This window comes from Homalodisca vitripennis, chromosome 4, assembly GCF_021130785.1.
Source record: "Homalodisca vitripennis isolate AUS2020 chromosome 4, UT_GWSS_2.1, whole genome shotgun sequence".
In the NCBI taxonomy this organism is placed as follows: Eukaryota; Metazoa; Arthropoda; class Insecta; order Hemiptera; family Cicadellidae; genus Homalodisca; species Homalodisca vitripennis.
This window is the reverse complement of record NC_060210.1, coordinates 41298832-41323882: the sequence shown is the minus strand read 5'-3', so window position 1 is coordinate 41323882 and position 25051 is coordinate 41298832. Positions and strand designations below refer to the sequence as shown.

Genomic DNA, 25051 nt, shown 5'->3' with positions numbered 1-25051 from the left:
CAGCAGGTAATGAACTTTGTATATTGTTAGACTTGCCTAAGCCTCCCCAAAAGTTTGAGAAGTATACTAATGCATTACAGACAGCTGTCAAATCAGTTGCAGAAGACAGTATGATGAAGGCGACTGAAGAAGCAATTCAAGAAAATAATGGATGTAGGGATATTGCGGTTGCTGTAGATGGGTTGTGGCAAAGGAGGGGGTTCCAATCATTGAACGGCCTTGTAAGTGTCACTAGTTTTGATACGGGTAAAGTTGTCAATGTGTCTATACTTTCTAAGTTCTGCAATGAGTGTAGTTTGAAAACAAAGAAGGAACATAAGTGTTCAAAAAACTATGACGGAAGCTCAGGAGGCATGGAAGGTGCCGGTGCGCTTGAAATTTTTAGGAACTCCGTTGCTCAAAATGTACGGTACACTAAATATCTCGGGGACGGTGACAGTAAGGGATGTCAAATAGTGAATGAGACTAAGCCATATGGGGAAGATGTCACAATAGAAAAGCTTGAATGTATAGGCCATATACAGAAGAGGATGGGATTAAGGCTGCGAGAGTTGAAGAGAAAGACAAAAGGGAAAAAATTAGGTGACGGTAAGGTGCTTGGGGGAAAGAAAAGACTAACAGACGCCCAAATAGACAAATTACAAACATATTATGGCCTTGCAATAAGAAGAGGTGTAAAGAATGTAGAAGAAATGAAGAAAAATATTTGGGCCACCTACTTTCATAAACTCTCCACTAATGAAAATCCTCAACACGGTTTGTGTCCGAAAGGCGCAGACTCGTGGTGTGGTTATGAGAAGGCTAAGGCTCAAGGTACAGTTTATGACCAAAAAGATAGCCTACCTCAAGAGATAATGTTAGAAATAAAATACATCTACAGGGCACTAACAAATTCTGAGTTGTTAAAAAAATGTTTACACGGACATACGCAGAATCCAAACGAGAGCTTCAACAATGTGGTATGGGCAAAAATTCCAAAACGGGTCTTCGTAAGGCTGGATACGTTGAAACTTGGTGTATATCATGCTGTCATTTCGTTCAATGATGGAAATAGTGGCAAACTTGAAGTTTTCCAGAAGCTTGGACTAAGTTTATGTGATAGGTCAGTGAGTGCTTTGCGCGGAATTGATGAATTGCGACAGAGGAAAAGTGAGAAAGCTGCGGAAGGAATAACGAAAGAAGCCAGACAAGAAAGAAGAAAAAGAAGAATGGTTCAAAATGAAAAGGATGATGAAGCAGATGGACCCCAGTATGGCCCAGGACTTTTCTAAGGTAGGCCTAGAGCCTCATTTTGTCTTGTTTTCACAATAAATGCGATTTCCGGAAAGTTAGCCTTTTTCTCATAAAGGTTCATTTTTCTCAGGAAGTGTTCAAGATACAGTACTGAAATTTTCCCCACATAATCTATAGGATATTGCCAACAATCAGACCCAATTTCATGCAATTTGAAATCTTAGTTTTGCTACTATAAAAATTTTACCAAGCGCTTACGTGATTTTTTAAATTGATTTGGAAAAAAAAATTTTTTCACTAGGAAAAAACTTTATGAAAATTATCCAAGTTGGGTCTGATTACACAAAATAGGGTAATAAACAAATGTTGAAAAAATTATGACTGTAGCCTAAGTACTTTCTGAGAAAAATGTACCTTTGTTAACATGGGGAAGATGGGCGTTCCGACTCCCCTTAAAGAAATAGAGTCATTACCAAAGGGCAGATTAGAAAGCAGAAAATTGATTTGAACAAATTAATTAGATAACATGTGAGAAATAATTATAAATATTAAATTAAGGCATGAAATAAACACGAACAGAAATCATGAATAAATTTGGCAGTGATATATAGTGTGAGTGATAGAAAGAGATAAAAAGAAATATGTGGAGAGATTTACGTACCACACAGAATGTTTGAAGTTATGATGATGATAATGAAGGCAAAAGACTAGATAGTAGAAAAAATTAGTTTTAAACATCATATTATAATATTTGTATAGTGTTAAAAATATTGTAAACATCATCAAAATTAACTATTAAAAAAATTTAACCTATAGGAAGTGCAGTGACAGACTAAGAATAGTTTTGGGAAGGCAGTTTGTTACAACGTACCAAAGGCACCCTGGTCTACAAAGGACTGTCGGATACGCTGCCATAGCACACTCTCTGATTCAAGACAGTCCATGTTGCCTACCACATATAGCCCGTCTCTGGCTCTGGAAAGAGCTACGCACACACGGTTCTCTATCTTCATGAACCCGATCCGGTTCTCTGTATTACTCCGAACTAGAGACAGCAGGATAATCTTGTTCTCTTCTCCCTGAAAGTTATCCACCACCGTCACCAGCAAGTCCTTGGGCAGTTCCAGTCGATTTTGTTCCTGGAAATTAATTTTAATAGTAGGATCAATGTTTTCATATTTAAAAAGAGGTAGATTTGTGAATAATATACAATCTTATGACAATACACAATAAAAGCTTGAATTGTATAATTAAAGACCCAACAGGGCCTTCTTAAAATCATATCATACTATATTCGTCAATCGGTCTGTACAATTACTCTTGATAGAAAGATCTTATAGATTCCAAACTTGGTACTTGGTCTATCTCAATTTCTCGTGGTTAAAAACCCCCAAAAAGTTAAAACCTAAGATGTTATCTCTAAAATTGATCAAACATACAATCACTGCTCGTTTTAGGTAATAAGATTATTCCAGTAAGATTTATTGAAAACTATAAATATTTAATACTTACAGGTGTTTAATTTCTGACTATACCAAAACACTGATAAAACTGGTCCCAGATGCTCTGCTTATTAATTTATAATTTTTACAGAGAATAGACCATCTATTTATAAAAGGCTCTTATACAGCAGATATTTAGGTGTTTCCAGCTTTGTTATGATTGTACAGTTAATGTAGCCTTCAGTATGCTGAGATATTTCAAGATGAACAATGAAAAAGCTAATGAAAAGCTAGATATTTATTTGATTACAATTTACCTCTTTCATAAGAAACATTTGTCCACTGTATGTGGTGAGGACAGTGATCTCGTCCGGTCGATAACCTTGCAGTAACAAGTGCCTTGCCAGTAACATGATCATTCTGGCTTCAAACAGGTTCTTCTTGCTCATTATGTCATCCACCTACAGCAAATATTGAGTCATGAAATTAAGAATGTCTTCATTGGAGGAGGCAAACTTGATTCACACTTTTCTATATAACTTATTGTACAACAGGTTATGAATTAGAAAGAAAAATCATGAGAAATAAAGTTTAATTACTGTCTAACATAAAAGGACAATGTAAGATAATAAGCAAGGATTGATAATTTGTAGTATAGAATTTTTGAGTTAACGTAGTATTCAATAATAATATATTTAGAAGAGTAATTTTTCTTTTTGGATTAAAATGGGAGAGTTGCACATATATATTACTATTATATTTCTTTTTAACAGATTACATTCGTTTTTCAAATTTACTTAAAGCTACAACTTTTAATAACTTACCTCGGCTTCATAATGATTGTGATTCATGAAGAAGACACTTTTATCCATGCCGCGCACCTTTTGTCGGCAAAGAGTAGAAGGGTGGTCACAGAGGGTGGGGTAGATAGTAGGTACGATTAATCTTGATATTTCTGGCCGCATGCGGTGTTGGATCTTCAGAGTATGAAAATTCACTCCATTGTTGATCAGCCGTTCAAAAAGTGACACATCCAGATGGTAATCTTTTCCCAACTTGTATTCTGACGGTGATGGTCGTAGTTGCTTGTGGTCACCTGTATATTACAAATTTCATTCAGCAGGATCACTGTGAACACTTGCCTTGTTGAATGAAATTGTCTATGTAATGGTAGCAATATGCTTAAAATGTCTATAATTAACATATAATATTATATTAATATCAGAACTTATAATATACACATGCACACCTATCTACACTATTAACCTTAAGTATTGACCCTTTTGTTTTTATACAATTAGTTTGGTGATTAGAAATACCTTTTGGATAGATTTGTTATTATTTTCACACACAATAATAAAAACACATAACATCATCCCAATAAATAGAACTTTACTATATGCACAGCTTATGTACATGGAATCACTAATAACAGGTGATCCATAAACTGTGATTTCAATCACTACATTCCAATATAATAATTGTTGTCTGTACATTATAAAATTTATATAAGGTACGTTCTAAAAGTAACGGGAATTTTCATTCTTTGAAAAAAAAAATTATTTATTTGTCTACAATAATGTTGCCACCTTCAAAATAGTCCCCATTAAATATTATAAATTTGTGGCTGTGCTTCTACCAATTCTCGAAACACTTTTCATACTCGATCTTTGAGATAACCTTTAGCTCTTTCAGCGATGCACTTTTAGTCATCTATGCTTGCAAAACAATGGAATTAACGGTTCTCTTTCTTTAGGGAAATAAAAAAAAGTCACACAAAGCCATGACTGTAGAATATGGAGGCTGAGGCATCGTTACAGTACTGTTTTTGGCAAATACTCATGAACAAGTAATGAAGTGTGAGCAGGTGCATTGTCATGGTGCAAAAGCCATCAATTGTTTTATCACAAAATCAGGTGTTTTTACGGATTGCTTCATGCAAACAGTGTTGAACTTGCAGGTAGTACTCTTTATTGATCATTCATCCTTGGGGCAAATACGTCATTAAAATTGAAGAACACACTGATTGTAACCATCAAGTCCGACTGCACTTGTCGAGCCTTTTCGGTCTTGGCGATCCAAAATGCCTACTCCACTGGGATGATTGAGCTCTAGTTTTTTTAAGGGAGTTCTTCTACACCAATGGTATTTCAAATTGGATATTAAATGTTTTTAAGGGGAAACGAAATATTTATTGACCACCCTGTCAGAACCTGTGACCCCTCAGTTAGAGAGCCGCAGCCTTATCCTACTCTACGGTGAAGGTCATATCTGAAAACTCATGTTTCGTCATCTGTTATAACATGTTTTTTCATTTGTTATACCATGTTTCGTCATCTGTTACAACTTGTTTCATCATCTGTTATAACATATTTCAGTAATTATGCATCATCGTTGACTTCATTTACTGATTCTTGAACAACCATGACTAACCAACCATAGGCTTTTGTTAACATTTTTCACACAAAATCTGACACAAATTCTTTGATCCATTTTTTTTAACAAACAAAAATCACTGAGTTCATAAAATACATCTAACCTTAGCAACAGTCACTGAAAAAGTAAACAATTAATACAGTGAAAAATTTGATTATACTTCAGGAGAATGAGTAATAACATAATTTTTTTTAATCTTTACGATAGGAATCTCCAAACCCGCGAAACAAAAATTCCCTTTACTTTTTGAAAACTCCTTGTACGTATGATATTTTAAATTGCTCTTTCCTGATTAATTCAATATATAGTTCAAGTATATTATGTCAAAACCAAAAGGACAATGACATAGTTCAAAGAGCCACTACGGTAACATACACCTCGAACCACACTATAGTGGCTCATGGCAATCAAAAGGATAAATTATTTTGAAAAACGAAAAAGGTTAATTCATATACATCTAGGTACTTATTCTAGCATACCAATAAAAAATCTTACCTATGAGAATCAGGTGTTGACAGTAAACAGATAACGAAGCCACAATATGAGCCTCCAGTACTTCAGCTGCTTCTTCCACAATCACTGTAATTGAATTTACTTATTACTCAGAGTGATAAAAGAAACTGAGATTATTTTTTAATAGCTATATAACAGTTTTGTATTTAATAAACATTCAAAATAGTCTCAACTACACTAGATACATTTGTCCAATCTATGATTCCATTATTTTGAACCTTTTTTATATTAGATTATGTAAAGGTTGACACTTTTTTCCTTTCCTTGACATCATTGATATTGAAAAACCGATTCCTTTAATATCCCGTCTTCATATATAAGAAAAAAGACACAGAGCTAGGTCATATGATCAGGCAGACAAGTAAGATGAGGTAGACAGCAGTTCCATAACATTTAGCAGGGGTGACCTTTAAGTGGAATCTTGATCAATTTCAAGCTGTTTTTTAAAACATAACGTGCTTCAGCGCAATTTTCTATTTGGTTGTTAGTCAAAACCCACAGCTCAAATTTGCCAGCAACCAAATTTGTCATGCCTTAATCTACAGTAAAAATTAATTCGCTGAACCAGGATCTAAGAGGAAACAAAACAGCACTGACAAGATCAATCACCGCAGACGAACAAGTTAGGTTGACAACACAGGTCCAACAATGAACTTCCAAACATGTCCTATAAATGCCTAGCAGGGTTTAACACATGCAGCTTACCCTCGGCAGGGCTATTCCGGTTTCTTTTGGGTAAACAGAACTTATTATATAATTAGTATAAATTAAGTTCTATTACATTGTACAACTTAAGATTCAAGATTCAAGATGTCTTTATTAGTCATTAAGCAACATAATAAGTTACAATAGACTTTGTCAAACTATTGGGCAGTAATACTTAAAAAAAATAACAATTTTAGAATTGGAGACTTATTTTAAAATTAACAGGAACGTTGCAAAAGACATAAGAACTTACAAAACTAATAACTGGTATAAGTAGAGAGTGGTTGTACTAAATTATTTAAGAAATAATGAAAGCATTGTAGGGTAAAATAAATTAAAAAAAAAAAAACATAAATTGAACAAGAAACACAAAGAACATATACAACTAAAACCCAATGAAAAATGTAACAATATAAATATTAAAAATATGTAAATCAGGTGGTTAAAACTTAAAATCTCCAAACTATAAAACAAAAGTTAAAACTTAAAACTTGACTAGATAAAATTATAAACTTAAAGAACTAATATCACAGGCCAAATATTCAGCAAACAAAACTGACATACAGGGTAAATTGAAAGGAAGATCATTAACTGCAATAATAAATAAAAAAAGGACCTAAAACCGAGCCTTGTGGCACACCAATTTGAATGGTTTTTATGAGAGACGAATTAGAACCCTGAACAACCATTTGTTTTCTATTTTTCAAATAAGATACCAACACATTCAACTCACACCATAGCAATAAAGTTTACTTATAAGTAACTCATAAGGTATGCTGTCGAAGGCTTTAGACAAATCAATTAAAGTTGCAGATGATGTTGTTTTGTATTCAAAATTATGAATAACATTACCAACTAGAGTTTCTACAGCTTTTGTAATATTCAGTCCTGGTAAAAACCCAAACTGCTCATTACATAAGACACCATTTAGCATGAAGTTTTGTAATTGGTTTTTGATACAGTATTCAAATATTTTGCTAAAAATAGGTATTAAAGATATGGGCTGATAACTGGAAGGGTCTGTTTTATTACCCTTCTTATAGATAGGAACTACTTTTGCTATTTTTAAAAATTGAGGAAATGTGCCTTCAATTAACATTTGATTAAATAGATAAGTTGGTGGTTCAGCATAAGGGCAAAATCTTTAGTTACTATCAGTAGTAACAAAATGCAATGACTCACTAGATAATATATAATAGTGTTATTACATTAGTTATTATATTATAGATAAATAAAAGTAGAATTGTACGCTGACAGCCAAGGTAAAGGACTACCAGAGATTATTGGTTCATGCAGTAAGGGAGAGATTTATGTGGATGGAGTAGTTAAATCTGGAGCCGATGTCCAACAGGTCTACAACCAAGCGGCTAATCTCTACAATGTCCTATAATAATACTTGCAGGAGCAAATGATATTTTAAAAGGATCTCCTCAAGTTATTTATGAAACAATGGAAACTGAATTACAAACTCTGAGTAGGTCTAAGCCGGAGTGTGTAAAAACAATCCTCCTTAGACATGATGTACACCATGACAACTCAGTACACTATGATCTAGCCCTGACTAATAGTTACATAAGAGACATTTTTTTAAGAATGGACAATGTTCACCTCATTGATTTGGATTCTTTCCAACGTTATCACTTCACAAGACAGGGTCTACCTTTAAAATATAAAGGAAAGAGAAAACTTGGTTTTATGATAGTTGATTTTGTGAATAGTGTTAATGGAAAAAAACATGAAATAGACCAAGAACCCACAACTAGGCTGAGAAAAGTTTTCAGTCATCCATCAAATTCAAGCTCAGAAAGTAAAGGAGGTATTTGGACCAACTTTGTCACTAGAGTTAGTTTGCCAATCTCAGTTGTACAGACTAATTTCAAGAATATTATTCAATAACACAGGTATAATGAGAAGTTGGCTTTTGCTCATTGCATCTCAGCAGATTTGACAAGCAACAAGAGTATGAGTACAGGGGTGGCAGTAGTGTTTAAGGATCAATTCCGAAAACCAAGGGTTGAAGACTGTCTTACCAAACACCTGATGTACCAGAAACTACAATCTGGAGCCTCGGTCTATGGCCTGGTTACTAAACTGTATTTTTTTAATAAACTAGACTTAGTATGACCTGTCTTTTAAGCACTTTACTGAAAATTTTATAAAAAAGGATCTAAAGTATCTTATTTGCTCCCCTATGGGATGTGTCGAGATGGAATCCTAATTGAACATTTTGCTGCTAGTCAAGTAGTCAACTACTATAGTCAAGTCACAGGAGCCTCTGTCAGCATCGTTACCTATGATGAACATCCTACCAGGAAGTTGAGAAATGGCCTCCCATATATTAGCTTTGTGATGAGGTTGGAGAAATCCATCGGTATCATGGAGGCAGAACAAACACCCCTTAAAAATTCTGACGTCACGTACGAGAGCCCAATATCTGAGGTTAAAACTCCGTCATCTTCACAAGTGAAGTGCCGTGAGCAAAATGAGAGCATTTCAAGTGATCACGTTTCTTAGGTGAATGTCACAAGTGATAGTGATCAGTGTCCTCTGGAGCACCCTGTGGGTGTATCGATTTTGAGTAATTTTTTGGAGGAGGAAAGGAATCTAATTATAGAAATTTAATTAACTTAATACCAGGTAATTTGCACTTTCGTCATTTTGAAAATTGTTTTAACTCATCAAGTTCACAAAATAATATTATAAATAAAATTGGTATATTTTCAAACATTCAAGGTCTTAATAACAAAACCACTGTTCTAGAAACTTTGATAAAAATTGAATTGAACCTTGTATATGTCATTTGCTTATCAGAGCATTTTCTTAAATAATCAGTGGTAGCATCTTCTTTTCCAAATGGTTTTTACTGTGCATCTGCTTTCTGTAGAGCAAACCGGATTAGAGGAGAAACATTAATATTTGTCCAATAATTTTCATGCAAGGCCTCTTGATGTTACAGAATGTTGTATAGAACTTCATTTTGAAGTAACCGCTATATTATTAGATAAATTCAAATTAATCATTGTTTCATTGTACCATTCAACTGAGGGTGACAATAATATTTTTCTCAATAAACTTGAAAATTTTATATTATATTTAACTCAATGGACCAGCTATATGATAGTTATTAGAGGCAATGTGAACATTAAATTTGATATTACAAATTTTCAAGATTCAAGATCTTTATTGGCCATTAAATAACATTTTCAGTTACAATAGCCTTCGTCATGAAAAACATTTGACATAAAAACTAATTCATATTCCTAATTTAGTTACATTAACTATATGTATTTTGTAACAGATCAAACATGTTGCACTTCATGTACTCGTCAACAGAGTAAAAAGCTTTTGTCTTAAGCCACGTTGAAATCCTTAATTTAAAGTTATTAATTGGTAGTTCTCTTATAGCTAATGGTAGTTTGTTGAATAATCTAGTTTGTTGGGAATTGTAACTATTATAGGTCCGAGTTGAAGAGCATTAATTAATTGTACTTTAAGTTGCCACACATCCACATTAGAACAAAGAAGAGTTGTATCGTCTGCATAAATTACAGACATGGATGAAACATTAACATGAAAATCATTAATAAAGACCAAAAACAAAAAAGGACCAAGTACAGAACCTTGGGGAACACCTGCTACTATTTTCTGATACTGTGACAAAACATTGTTTAGAGTTACCTTTTGCATTCTATTTGTTAGGTAACTTTGAATCAACTTTAATTATTTGTTTCTTACACCATAGACATTAAGTTAAAAAAAAATAGAGTGAGTAACAACATTAAAAGCCTTTGTTAGGCCTATAAAGGTGGAACCAATTACCTGTTTGTCTTCTAGACCCCTCAGAATTGAATTTACTATACATTCTATAGCCTTACCAGTAGAGTGATTTGGCTTAAATCCAAATTGGTTTTTGTACAATGAATTATTTTCCATAAAATACTTATATAATTGCTTAAACATACAGGTTTCTTTTATTTTGCTAAGGGTTGGTACAATAGTAATAGGTCTATAGTTCTCGGGCATTTCTTTTTGTCCTTTTTTTAAAAATAGATGTAACTTTACAATATTTTAGACAGTCTGGGAATTCACTTACAGTTAAGATTTAGAAACAAGAACAAAGAACAAACCATTCGTTAAATATTTTTTAAATTTATTAAGGGAGTATAATTTTTATTGTCTGAACGAATCTTCTACACGGGGTGCAAATTGCCTTGACAATATTTTTGTCAATATTCTGAGCAGAATAGGGTTAACTCTTGTAACATTTTTCGTTTTCCTTTTTCTGATCACGATGGTGTAATGGCTGACCTTAATATGCTAGATGCTCAAGCTCTTATTCCACCAAATGGTAAAAATGGTTTTATTGGGTAAGACATGTACTTACAAATTGCTTTGCCTTAACAAGAAATATGCAACTTAATATCTAGTTTCAATGCAATTCAATGCTAGACTGGAAACACATAATTAATGAAATTAAGTTCACTGACACTGAACAATCTTTTCAGTCGTTTTTTCTAATTCTTTTAAATATTATAATTTGTTACTCAGTTGTTAAGAAAAAATCACTTATAGTTCAAAGCAATATTAAATATAAATGGTACACTAGTGAATTAAGGAATATGAAAGAAAAGTCGTTGTTTTGACGCTTTAATCAGAAGTTCTAGGGAGCCTTTGAATGAGCTTCTCCAACTTTTTAACCAACAAAAAAGAGTATAAATTATCTATTAAAAACACCAAACTTAATCACAACACCAATTATATTAAAACCAGCAGCAATAAAAATAAAGCAGCATGGGGAAATAATTAGAAACAAGAGTAAAAGTACACCCCACAGCCTTCAAACTGATATTACTTCAGAAGACTTTAGTAATTTTTCTATTGACTCAATAAAAAATATTAAAAAGAACACTGGTACAGTTATTAATAGTAGTTTAAATTTATTAAAAGTTAATTGTATTAATTCACAATTTTTATCGTTTAAAAACCATCAAGCCATCTGACACAATTGATGCAGCTAAAAGACTAAACAATTCAGATAGTAATGACATCTACAATATATCTAATAATCTATTAAAGAAATTGATTTATACTTTTGTTGAGCCACTAACACTTTGCTTCAATACGTCTATGAGAGGGTATTTTTCCAGAGCAACTGAAAGTTTCCAGAATTTGTACAGTCTTTAAAAATTGTCCCTATAATGATCCAAGTAGCTACAGCCCAATCTCGGTTATCCCAGTCTTATTTAAATTACTAGAACTACTGGGTCTATGACCAAATAAGTGACTATTTAGAAGAAAATAAAATTTTAAGTCCATCACAATTTGGTTTCAGAAGAGGTAAATCCACTATTGATGCTATTGAAAAGCTAATACAAAATATACTGTCAACTTTTGAAAATAAGGCCTTTGCTCAGGCCACTTTATGTGCTTTGAGTAAGGCATTTCATTGAGTATAACACAGTATTCTTTTACCCAAATTGAAACATTAGGGAATTCATGGATGTGCCCTTGATTTTATAAAATCACACCTCATCAATAGAACACAAAAAGTATATATCAAAGGAAATTGGTCACAGAAAGTTAAAATAGAGTACGGTGACCCTCACGGACCTGTACTTGAACCCTTAGTTTTTATCATAAATATCAATGACATAACATTGGCTGTTAATGCTAATACGCTTTTATACGCTGATGACACAACTGTTTTCAATAGTCGTAATAACCTAAATGAACTAAAGAAATTAACTGACACCACAATAAACAAAGCATCAATATGGTTTAAAGAAAACGGGTTTTTAATTAATGAAACTAAAACTCAAAACATTTTGTTTACTTTAAAATCAATTCCTGAAAATAGTTTTAATCTTGAATCAAGTAGTGTAATCAACATTTTAGGAATTCATATTGATCATAATCTTTCATGGGAACCTCACATTGATTTTCTGTCTACTAAATTATCTAGAATTATATTTTTATTGAGACGTCTATTTTGCTGCATAAGTGAAAATTATGTTCGGGCTGCATATTTTGGTTACTTTCAGTCAATTTTGAGATAAGGATTAATACTGTGGGGAAATAGTGCTAGAGTTCAGGAAATACTGGTGCTTCAAAAGAAAGCTGTTAGAATTGTTGCTAAAGCTGAATATCTCGATCATTGTAAACCTGTTTTCATTAACCAAGGAATTCTTACAATAGTTCATTTATATTTGTTTGACTTATCTGTTTACATTTTAAATAATAAGGACTTAATAAACCATACACAAACACATAATTATAACACAAGAAACAGAAATAACATTTTAATTGAATACTGTTGACTGAGCAAATCTTTGGATAGTCATGTTGTAATTGGCTTAAAAGTGCATAACAAATTGAAACATCTGATTGAAAAATACCCTCGTAAAATTTATAAAAATAAACTTTATGAGTGGCTGTTGAAAAACCCATTCTATAATATTGATGAGTTTTACTATTAACAAAATATACTTTGAATGATTGCTTTAAGATAAACTCATGATATAATCAGTGTTATTTTCAACTAGACAATTAATGTCTTATATTATTCTATATACAGGGTGATTCAAAACTAAACGGCAATCTCTCGAGAGCTTATTCTATAGCTAAAAACAAGTAAAAAAGTTCATATAACCATATGCCCGGAAACGCTTCGTTAGCGAGTTACGCCTAGCGAAAGATTTCGCCCGGATTTCAGAACCCTTGGTGAAGTCAGGCCGTATAAAAATGGTAAAGGTAGTTACAAAGATACAAATACGATTGTTTTTTATGTTTTTATATCTGACAAATTTATTAAAATTCGTCCCAGAGCTGTAAATGCAATACTTTCAGAGATATCTTACGTAAAACACAAGAATTGGTGCAAAGAAATAACACATTTTTGTGTTTAACGTAAGATTACTTCCATAAATGTTAAATAAAGGTCATTTTTTTCTTAAACAGATTTGTAGAACATTTAATTCTGAAAAGATTCATGTGAATTACTTAGGAAAAAAATTAATAATAGGTATTGAAATTTAGCTTTATTTAAAAATAAAACAGACGCACAAAAATGCATATTCTTATCTGCATAAAATATTAACTAATGTTTAGGTTGTGAGTAACAGCTGATCATTTATTTAACACTTTTTATCGTCATATTTTCTTTGCAAAGGTTGGCAATATCAGCTGATCAACAATTAAGTTCATGAAGTAATATTTGAATAACCTTTATGGAGGTTTTTGTATTGTGGCGTGTGAAGATTGTATTTTGTGAGATCCTGTGATTATTTGGAAATATTTTATACAAGTGTATAAAATATTTTATTAAATATTTATTTTTAAAATATTTTATTAAATATTTATTTTTAAAATATTTTATTAAATATATTTTTATAAAAGTGTATGTAATTATCTTAGTAAATAATGGCAGATAATGTAAATGGTATGTATTCGTTTGAAGAGTATACGGACATGATACTGATTTACGGCAAAGTTAACAAGAATGGTTTAGCTGCAGTTCAGGAATATCGTGATACTTTTCCACATCGAAGAACACCTGATCGCAAAACATTTGAAGCTGTGGAGAGACGACTTAGAGAAACTGGTAGCTTTAAACCGAAGCGAATAGATACTGGTCGTCAACGTAGCGCAAGGAACTATAATAATGAACAAGCAATAATAAATGCTGTAGAATTATCACCAACCACAAGCACCAGACGATTATCACGTCAGTTAAATATTTGCCAGTCAAGCGTATGGCGGACACTTCATGAAGCACAGTTGTACTCATTCCATATAACACGTGTTCAAGACTTATTACCGCAAGATCTTAATAAACGGAAGATGTTCTGCCGCTGGTTAAGAAGAAATTGTTTACGACATCAGTATTTTCTTCGGCGTATTCTCGTTACTGATGAATCCTGTTTTACTAGAAATGGAATTGTAAATTTTCGTAATACCCATACTTGGGCGTACAACAACCCACATGAAACTGCGACGAGGCATTTTCAACATACATTTTCAGTCAATGTATGGCTTGGTGTTCTGGGTGATAATTTGATTGGTCCATTTTTCCTCCCTAATCGACTTAATGGAGTAGCGTACTTAAATTTTTTAAGAACAAACCTGCCTACCCTCTTGGAAGATATTCCTGTTCAAAACAGAATAAATGCATGGTTTATGCACGACGGAGCACCTCCACATTTTTCTAATGATGTGAAAAACTATTTAAATGATACATACGGTAGACAATGGATTGGTCGAAATGGACCAGTAAAATGGCCACCACGTTCTCCTGACCTCACGCCAGCAGACTTTTTCTTATGGGGTTGGATGAAGTCAATTGTTTATTCAAAACGGATTAACACCATAGAGGAGTTACGTAATCGCATTACAGAGGCGGCAGAAACTATCAAGAATGCTCCAAACGTTATGAAACGCGCTAGAAAAGAGTGGATTCGTCGTGCGAAAACGTGCATTGCTAACAACGGAGGACACTTTGAGCAACTATTATAGGTGATTATTACAGTTTTATAAAGGTAAATACATTTTATGTTAATGTTCAGTCTAGAATAAATGATCAGCTGTTACTCACAACCTAAACATTAGTTAATATTTTATGCAGATAAGAATATGCATTTTTGTGCGTCTGTTTTATTTTTAAATAAAGCTAAATTTCAATACCTATTATTAATTTTTTTCCTAAGTAATTCACATGAATCTTTTCAGAATTAAATGTTCTACAAATCTGTTTAAGAAAAAAATGACCTTTATTTAACATTTATGGAAGTAATCTTACGTTAAACACAAAAATGTGTTATTTCTTTGCACCAATTCTTGTGTTTTACGTAAGATATCTCTGAAAGTATTGCATTTACAGCTCTGGGACGAATTTTAATAAATTTGTCAGATATAAAAACATAAAAAACAATCGTATTTGTATCTTTGTAACTACCTTTACCATTTTTATACGGCCTGACTTCACCAAGGGTTCTGAAATCCGGGAGAAATCTTTCGCTAGGCGTAACTCGCTAACGAAGCGTTTCCGGGCATATGGTTATATGAACTTTTTTACTTGTTTTTAGCTATAGAATAAGCTCCCGAGAGATTGCCGTTTAGTTTTGAATCACCCTGTATAATATTTTTGTATCATACTTATTAAATATTATTTAGGGACAATGCTATTTAGTATGTAGCTGAATTAGACTTAGTCAATGCATGTAACATGTTTTACGACAAATAAACAAATTTATAACTATTATTACTACAAAAATTAAAACTTGTATGGATAAAATATTACAATGTAATTTTGTATGGTGAACAAAAGAAAATAATTTGTAGAGTGAAAATAAATTGATTCCAATAAATATCACTCAAGATTATATTGTAATTATGTACAATTTATTTCAGTAATTTGATTCATTAGAAATAGGATATTTTCCATAAAGAAGACTGGTAATTTGTTTTAAATAGACAACACAACCATTAAACTAATCCATTCATTAAAATAGATAATGGTAGAGTTATCCAGTTGTGGTTTTTAGCTATTGATAGTATTTTTAATAAACCATTACTTTTGAGAATTAATAATAAAAAAGTTTACAACCACAAAGGATGACTTAAGTTCAACTATAACTATAAAAATAATCAGATTACCAAAGATGTGCCAAGTTCAAACATTCCAAGTTTTCTTTTAGTAAAATAATGTTTAATTTCCCTATATTTCATTTATACACAATGTTTTTAGAATAAAGGTATCACTAATTCCTTAGTAACCCAAAATAGCGTAATATACTGCAATGTTAATGACAAAATTATAACAATGCGTTATCAACAAAATGAATCAGTTTTTATCTCTTTTAGTACAGTTGGATATGTAATTGTGTGCACTTACTTGGCTTTGAACTGCTTACACTATAATCTGGGTGTAGTTAAGTAACATAATTTTTCACTAAATCCTAATAATTTATACACATATCAACAGCAGTTTTGGACTGTCTTTTTTGTTAGATACATTCCTACACCACAGAATTTTCTAAGATTAGAATAGCCTATTATTAGACAGCAGGAACAGGATTTTAAAAAAATCAAATATCACTAAAGATTAAAACTTTTGATTGATATATAATTTTATAATTTATAATATATAACAGGTAATAATGTTTTTACCAATAAAATACAAATCACTAGTACTTTTTGTTAGTAAGTTGTTTTGGGTATAAGTGAAAAAGACTGTGACTAACAAGAGCAATTGCAGAGATAAATAAATATTTAAAGCTTGAGGTATAAAATGAATATCTATATCATTATTTTTCTAAAATATTTATATCTAAATTGTCTATTGACATTCTAGTACAATATCTGGATGAATTATGTTTTATTCTTATCTGAGATTGAATATACAAAACTTGTTTCTTTTTTATTTCTAAGTTTGCTTCTTTATGCATAAATGCCAAAAATATTTTTACTGTGAGAATGTATATTTTGTAAAAGTAGAGTTAAAGAGCAGAAAGTATACCAAACTATAAATGAATTGGATAGTTTTTTTATTATAAGACAAAACCATTATTTTGCAATTTTCTATATCCTTATCAAATAAATTGCAATCATTTGTACCATAATGATCACATTATTTCTTTCCAATTCGTTTTAGAAATAAATTACAGTGATTAGACTATTTCAAAGACATTCAAAGTTTCCATGAACATGAAGCATAAATGTTTCTACAAATCTGCTTTTTTTAACAAAAAGTACAAAAGGACATTAGATACATCATTCAGAAGTCTTTTTCTACAGAACATGTTTGGGCGATATAAAATGTATCCAAAAAGTAATAGGAATTTTTAAGTTTTATGGGTTTGGAGAGTCTGATTGTCAAAATTTGTCAAAGTGAAAAGACTCGACAAGAGCTATAAAACGTGAAGGTTATGCTTACTGTGTTCTTCGATTTTAATGGCATAGTGCATCGTGAATTCTTCTGACCACAGGGTCAAACGGCCAATAATACAATGAATATATACAATAATACAGTATTATTTTTTTACATAAAGGGAACCTTAAAGGACTGTCAGTTTACAAGCATTGATAACATTTAAATTGCATTGCTGAAATAGCTAAAAGCTATCCCAAAGTTCAAGTACAAGATATGTTTCAAGGATTGGAAGAAGTGCTGGCACTAGTGCATAATATGTAATGGGACCTATTAATTAATTGGGTGAAAAAATTAATTTAGACAAATAAATATTTTGTTCAAAAATGAAAATTTCTTTTACTTTTTGAACATACCTCATATATGGTCCTCAAAAAGTTAAATCAAAATATTTTTTACATGCTTTAATACTTACCAATCTTAGGCTTTAGTTCTCTCAGCATGGCTTGTAACCGTGCAGCTGTTGTAGTCGTTACGCCAACAACATCAGCCTGTTGAACAATTCTTAAGTCATCAAATTGTCTTACTTCATCGTACCGGCGAGCTCCCCTTCTGTATCTCTCTTCCAGTTTTCCTAACATCATCCAATATCCTGACTTTAGAAACTCAATCCAAATCTTATACAACACCCATCGCTCATTGCTATTTAAAGCATTTATATTCTCCACTTTAAATAACCTTCTTGTATCGTCCTCAGTTGGAATGCCAATGTTTGTAAGTTTGTCTACAAAATGATTGAGGATCAGTTTAAGACCACTTTCTGCTTGTTTTGCTTCATGCATCTTTTGCTGTATCATTTCTCTACTGTCTTCTGAGTTAGGGAGACTTTCAAAGATCTTTTCATAGTGTTCTATTTTCTTCTGAATTTCTTCAAATGTGTAACTAAAGAATATTTGAATATTTGCATTCGTATGTTGGTTTGCCTCATCAAGATCAATTCTGTCAAAAAATACCTCTTTTAATCTCCTTACATTTTCAAAATCTGCTAGGTCAAATCCGAAATCATCAAGCACATTTTCAGTCTGTCGTCTTCTAACACCTTTGTCATATGTTGAAATGAGATTTTTCTGAGACCTTCCTTGATCACTTACACCAAGCAAAAGCCATTCAAGCACATGATCATTATTCTTGAAGTATGTTTGATGAGTTTCGCTCATAACTATTTTCAAAGTTTTCAGTGAAAGAATGCCATCATTTTTATCCAGATGTTCCAAGTTATCTTGTAGTATTTTTATATTTTCAAATATCTCAGACATCTCTCTTTTAAGATCTTTTAATAATGCTGCTTGATAAAAGTTAGGGCTGAAGTACGCAACAGATTTTCTTCTTTCTCTTAAATTGAATGGTCCTAATAGCTCACTCTTGCTTCTTCCCCCTATTCGGACAATATTATTAGTCAGATTGTTCTGAACAATGCCTTCAAGAAATTGGTCAAGAGCATGATTTGTATAACAGATAACTAAAATTGGTGTTTTATGATCATAATTCCATATGACAGAATTTTCCAACAAAGCAGCTGCTATTTTTAAGCCAAGGTATGTTTTCCCAGTGCCTGGAGGCCCTTGAATGACTACCAGATCATTTGTTAGTGCTGCTTTGAATGCCGTTAACTGTGAACTGTCAAAACCTAGTTCTTCACAAGCTGGCCAGGTATGAGGCTCAAAGAGTTTGATTGTAAATCGTCCATTGATCCCTCCATCACCAATAGAGATTGAGTATACATCACTCCCATTACGTGTGTAAGCTGGGGGATCTGTCTTGGTTTCCACATCAACAAAATATTTTTTCATTGGAAATGAATTGTTGTCAAACTTCTGAAGAGCCTTCAATACACTGTAATAAGGTTCAAAGTAAATCTCACTTTCAGCCATTAGAAATTCCTTGGAGAGAATATCTTGGGCGAGCTCACTTGTATCACACAGAATAACGGATACAATTCTGTCTTTCTCCAAAATAGATAAGTCTCTTTTAACAACTGTAGCTAAGAAGAAAGAGTGAAAGTTGTCTGTTGTAAAAAGTAGAAGAGATCCAAAAATAAATCTTTTAGAATATTCCCATTTAACTCTCAATCGTTTTTCAGGATCAAAGCAAATATCATAGCCAACTTTATCAGCAATAACCTTTGGTTTTAAAAATTTCACTCTGTTATAGATTCTAATGTTATTTATCTTTGTCTTTTTTTTATTCTTCTTCTCATCATGACCTGTTCTGAACTCATGAATACCTTGCCGCAAAGGTGCAATAAAGTCCTCTCTCAACAGGTGAAACTGTACATTTAAATAATCTTCAACATTCTTGTAACATCCTTTAATTTTATTAGGAACTATTAGACCTTGAGCACAAGCAATATCTTCTGGACGGGGATAAACAGGGATATCGCTAATATTAACCAAAGGCTTCGGATAGACAGGCTCAATTTTTTCACGAATAACTCTATCCCTTTCTTCTTTCTCCTTCTTTCGTTCTTCAAAATCAACTATTAGCTCTTTTAGTTTTTCAAACAAATTAGCATTGATTGTAACATTCTGCTGATATGCTGCTACATTTTCCATTGCCATTTTAGTAACTCTCAAGGGTCCCATTAAGTGTTCAGCTGCGACTGTTGGTAGTACAGTCATGATGGCACGGAAGAATGTTAGCAAGTTGTCAAAAAATGATTCCATTTCTTCACATCTTTTGAAACTTTGCTCATCTGATACAAGACACACAACAAACTCTGAAATCTTCTTAAAAAATTCAGGAGGAGTTGCTTTCATTAAAACATGTTCTTTGTTTTCTTCCCAGTCTGATGTTGTTAATTTACTTAAAATCTTGATTATAAGATACATGAAGTCTGGTTTGATATTACTAGTAAGAAATGTATCTAGTCCACTACGACTATTTGCTAAAGTACGAATGATATCTGTGGAATCTTTTGCTGACAGTTCATTTAATTTTGAAAATGAAAATCCAAACTTGAAATCATCCCTACAATGCTCATTTTTTTTCTTAGTACTGTCAGTAACACTAGAAGAGTTTTTTTTTGAGCTCTGTAACTGACTGCTCTTCTGGTGTTTCTGCCGATCAAAACTATTGTTATAGTCACCTTTTTCAGTTTCGGTTTTACAAGAATTCTGAGAAGGTTTTTGATTGTTTACCTTCTTGCTATTATAACTTTCTGAAGATTTACTATGACGCCTTTCTCTTATCTCACTGCTTAAATCCCTGGATTGATCTCTTCCAAAATGTTTCACCTCTCTTGGTTCTTGACGATTTTTCCGCCTCTTTTGAACCCTCCACTCCTCATCGTCATTATTCTTAAATTGTTCCACGGCTTGAAAGAAAGCATCTGACAGCGCTCCACCTCTAGGATTTGAACTAGATGAACTACCCTCTCCTTTTGACAAGCTTTTTGCTCCTTTATGGCTCATTTTTTAGATTTGTTGATTTCTTAGTATGTATACATTACCTCTTGTAGTGTATTGTCCACCTGAAACAAATTATAATATTAATCTTTAACCCATTAGCTATTTCACTTTTTAACATATTAGATTATAAAACCCAAAATGAGATATAACAAAAACTACATTTTAAAACATTAAGGGCCATAGTAGTGCTTACTAGATGCTGCTAGATGGTAGGGCAAGTCACTTTTGCTATCAAGTACTACCGTCTTCTAACTGCAAGACCATCTACACATGATTGATAATAATAGCAGTATATTTATTATTATTATGTTTGCCATCTTGAAAACTCCATAGTGAGTAAATACGACATTACCTGGCTTTTGTTTATTAGTCTAGCTTTGCTCTTCCTACTCATTCGACATTCTTACAGTTTTATTACTCTATGAGGTATATTTATTAAGTTTGATATGTTCCTAAACTTCAAAAATAAACATGTGTAAACAATTATTATCACTATCATGGCTACTCTAAACAATTCAAGAATTTTTACATTTTGTTTTTGGAGTACAAAACATTGTAAAATAATGTGTAACTTTCCTTAATTTGTATTTATTTCTTGTGCTACTTTCTATATATATTTTATAACATTTATACTGTTTCGTCAAAATAATTTTGTTTGCTATCACTTATTTGTAAAAATAATACAGTATTAAATGTTTTTCACAATTCAGTAGTTTTTAATGTTTAATATAAATCATTATGGTTATACATAGATAAAAAGTTTGCAATTTATCGCTTAATGCCCAATACAAAACAATTGGATGTTTAAAGGTTTAATAAAACTAGACTTTGCTGATTTCAGAACTATACCACAGAGGAAAAGACACATTTTCTTATTTTGTGTTTATCACATTTTTTTTTAAACAAAAATAAAAAATACAATCAGCATTGTTGCCTCACTGGACTTTTATAGATTGTCAATGATGTGAAAGTGTTACGTGACTGATCTTGTTCATGACCGAATGTGTTATCAAATTTTACTGTAATCAAAAGAGTAAATAAATCTTGAAACATACCCTTAATGTCCAAGACAATTATTAAAAGAATGATGTTGCATGCAACGCTTCAATTCATACAAGCCACAAAAATCCCACACAAATCATAACATTATTAAGTGATAGTCATTGGCGTAGCTTGAATAAACTATTACACGATTATCACAGCTATCAGGATTACTGCAAGAGACACGTAGGCCGCTCCTGAATTCGCTGCAGGATTATTAGTCAAAGGGTTAATTTATTATTATTAATTTTAAACTAATTTCTCATCTATTTTCTGTTAAATTTTTTAAGCTGTCAGAACATCAATTTACTATTAATTTTTATTTTAAAATTTATTCTTAATATTTATTAATATATTAAAAACACATTTTATTAACAAACAAATTCCCCTATTGTTATTATTGTAAACAAGTGGTATTTAGTTATCATATGGTACTTACTTCTTATTAATAAATAGATAGCCTTGTGCCAAAATGATTCAATACTCCAGAGAATTAGAAATTACTAAATACATTGATTTGCTTAGTAAAACTGTAATCATATGGATTCATTATAAATTATCTTTGCACATATTATAAAAACAATTCAGTAAGAATAAATTAAACTGTATCAATAACAATCAAAACAGAAATGAGAACAATTTTTAATATTTATGTTTTAAGACCATTCTTGTCATTATTATAAGATTGCTACAAATTCAACAAAACAAGAAACACAAAACTTCAATAAAATATTGTATTCTACTTAAGCTAGGAAGAAACACACTTTAAGATATCATAAAAATTCTTAGTTATTCACTGAAGCAAAAATATAAGTATAACTGTGAAACACAAAACTGCAGACAGCTTATCTATTAAGATAAGTTGTGAGTGGTATTTTTTTGAGATATGTGACAAGCAAATGATAATACACCTCTGATTAGACCATTGGAATATATTGACAAGTACAATATACATGAAACGTACTATATGTATACGCCCTTCCATACAATACATAACAAGAAACACAGGAACGTTAGGAATATTTTCCATCATTGCTTTGCATAACTACAAACATTAAATAGTGACGATTCCACCTCTTTTGGTGCAGCAGAGTTTCAAGGATAACCATGGATACTCAGTAATCTGTTCCATACAGCTCCATTTGTCATATTGATCTTAAACAAGATGGTGCCTACTTACTTTTCGGTAATTATTGCTCATTAAGAAAACTGTACTTTCATTAAGTTTCAAACAAGGACGATGTGTACTGCTAAGCCAACTTATTACTGTGTGTTAAGCACTAAATTACAGATTGGAAACTAATACAATTAAAATTAAATAATGAGTAAATAAACTTAAAATAGTAACATAACAGGCATGTTTAAGGATTTTCATTGCCGTAATATAACCACTTTTAAGGATTAATAAACATTGCTGATCCCTGATTATTGGTACCTCTAAATAGTCTACAAGAGAGACAGGCTGTAACTTCAAATGTTGTAATTACCTGTACAGTAGACAGAATCTGGAATATTTACTAGCTTAGTTGTTCCACTTAAAAATACTGGAACTTCTTGACACGTTTAGTAAACCTTTCTGAGGAAGTAAACCATTCCAGTTTTTTTGGTAACATCTGTACTCAACTGCTAACACAGCATTTATAATGCAAGAATTTAACTTTACTTCAATGCATATCAAGCACAACTTTAAAGGAACTTCTTTTGAAAAATAAAGTTCCAACCAAAATATATATTCAATGTTTCCAGAGATTAACACCGTACATAAAACTGAGGCATTTTTTAACCCTGGATCTGACAGTTGAAATTCCTATAATAGCAGGTATTATTTTGCTAGTTGTGCAATATATATATATATATATAAATTTATATATAATACATATTTTATATATATATATATATATATATATATATATATATATATAAAATATGTATTATATATAAATTTATATTTATATATATATTTTTTTTTTAGCACAAAACAAGGAACATTTAAATGCAGTTGGATTAATTTTTTTATTTAAATTTACGTTTTTCTTTTTCATTATAAGTGAAACAACGAGAAGTAAAACAAAAATATCTAAAAGTACAGCCTTACAAAAAAAATTGAAATAATTTGTTACTACTTTTCAAAATGTCTTTTAAAAGGGTTTTTTAGGCAAAACATAAAAAAATTTACTTGCCTCAAAATTTGTAAATTGTTTTTTGTAAATAGTAAAATTATTTTTTTCAAAAAGTAACATTCACATTCTAAAATTTGTACATATTTTCTGTATGCTTATTATATTTTGAGGCCTTTTCTATGTTGTAGACCATGAAATTTCTGAAAATAAAAATAAATTTGTTTATATACTTTTTTGTATTAAAATGGTTGTTACTAATACTAAATTGTCTAAGTTCATCTGACACTAGGTCACTCATAGTGTTCAATAAATAAAAAATAATGAAATAAACAGTATTTGTAATCTATGCGTAAGCCTAGGTGTCACAAATTTTATATGACAATTTAGCCTACAGACCTGTGAATGTCACTAAATTATTCTACAATAAATGAATCACAAATAAAAGTTTAGAATACACAATGAGTAATGTTGGTGCATCAATATGTCGGCTATAGTCCTCTCGAAATTATACAGTATGATCACAAAACAAACACTTATAATTTACTTATTCCTTGTAAATATCTATACCACTTGATGGAAAATTTCACAACGAAAAGTTTGATGTTGTTTAATACTAATACAACTCTAATAATATTATGAGAAACAACAAAATACTAGCCATTAGTGAAACTAGTCATCTAACATTACAGAAATGTCACAAACAATGGTTGCGTTGAAGGTTTTTCTTTACAACATATATCAAAGAATAGATGTTTGAAGCAGATGATCTTGTTGAGAACAAAATTCTGATCGCAGTGATGTAGCCAATTTCATTCCAAAACAAAATTTCCCAAGGGAAAAGTCCCGTTTTTTGTGTTCTCTCGAACTGCGCAACCAGACACGGCAAACCAACATTTGTTTTGTGACTTTAAATTACGGTGCATACTTATTTCTCATTATTATTCTATAAACTATATATCAAATTCATCTGTGAAATATCCCGATTAATTTGGCATAATGTTTGTCCTATTTAAGTTTTATTTTCGACAGCAAAAGTTTGATTAAATAAATGGCTGCAAAATCGACTACTGACTAGTTGTTCACCATTGGAGAAACATTTTTTAGAGACTAGTCAATAGTTGTTTAACAATGTCACAGATGGAGGGTTAACAATGATGTCACAACATTAAGTTTAAGAATAAGAATAAGAATATGTTTATTGTCATAAAGCTTACACAAGCATCGTCACAA

General features: G+C 31.5%; 1 protein-coding gene across 5 annotated transcripts in view; it reads right to left on the bottom strand.

Moving 5' to 3' along the window:
- LOC124359194 (NFX1-type zinc finger-containing protein 1-like) overlaps positions 1-25051 on the bottom strand; it is a 126709-nt gene that overhangs the window by 78983 nt on the left and 22675 nt on the right. For 4 of the 5 annotated variants that reach the window (XM_046811744.1, XM_046811745.1, XM_046811741.1 and 1 more), the window contains 5 exons: positions 17669-20722; positions 5607-5690; positions 3500-3771; positions 2993-3136; positions 2105-2372 (listed from right to left, as the gene is read on the bottom strand). In XM_046811744.1, the coding sequence (XP_046667700.1) occupies positions 2105-2372; positions 2993-3136; positions 3500-3771; positions 5607-5690; positions 17669-20663 (3763 nt within the window). In that variant the 5' untranslated portion in view covers positions 20664-20722. Of the gene's footprint in view, positions 1-2104; positions 2373-2992; positions 3137-3499; positions 3772-5606; positions 5691-17668; positions 20723-22140; positions 22417-25051 lie in introns of those variants that run through there. The other variant, XM_046811742.1, reaches the window with a different exon arrangement.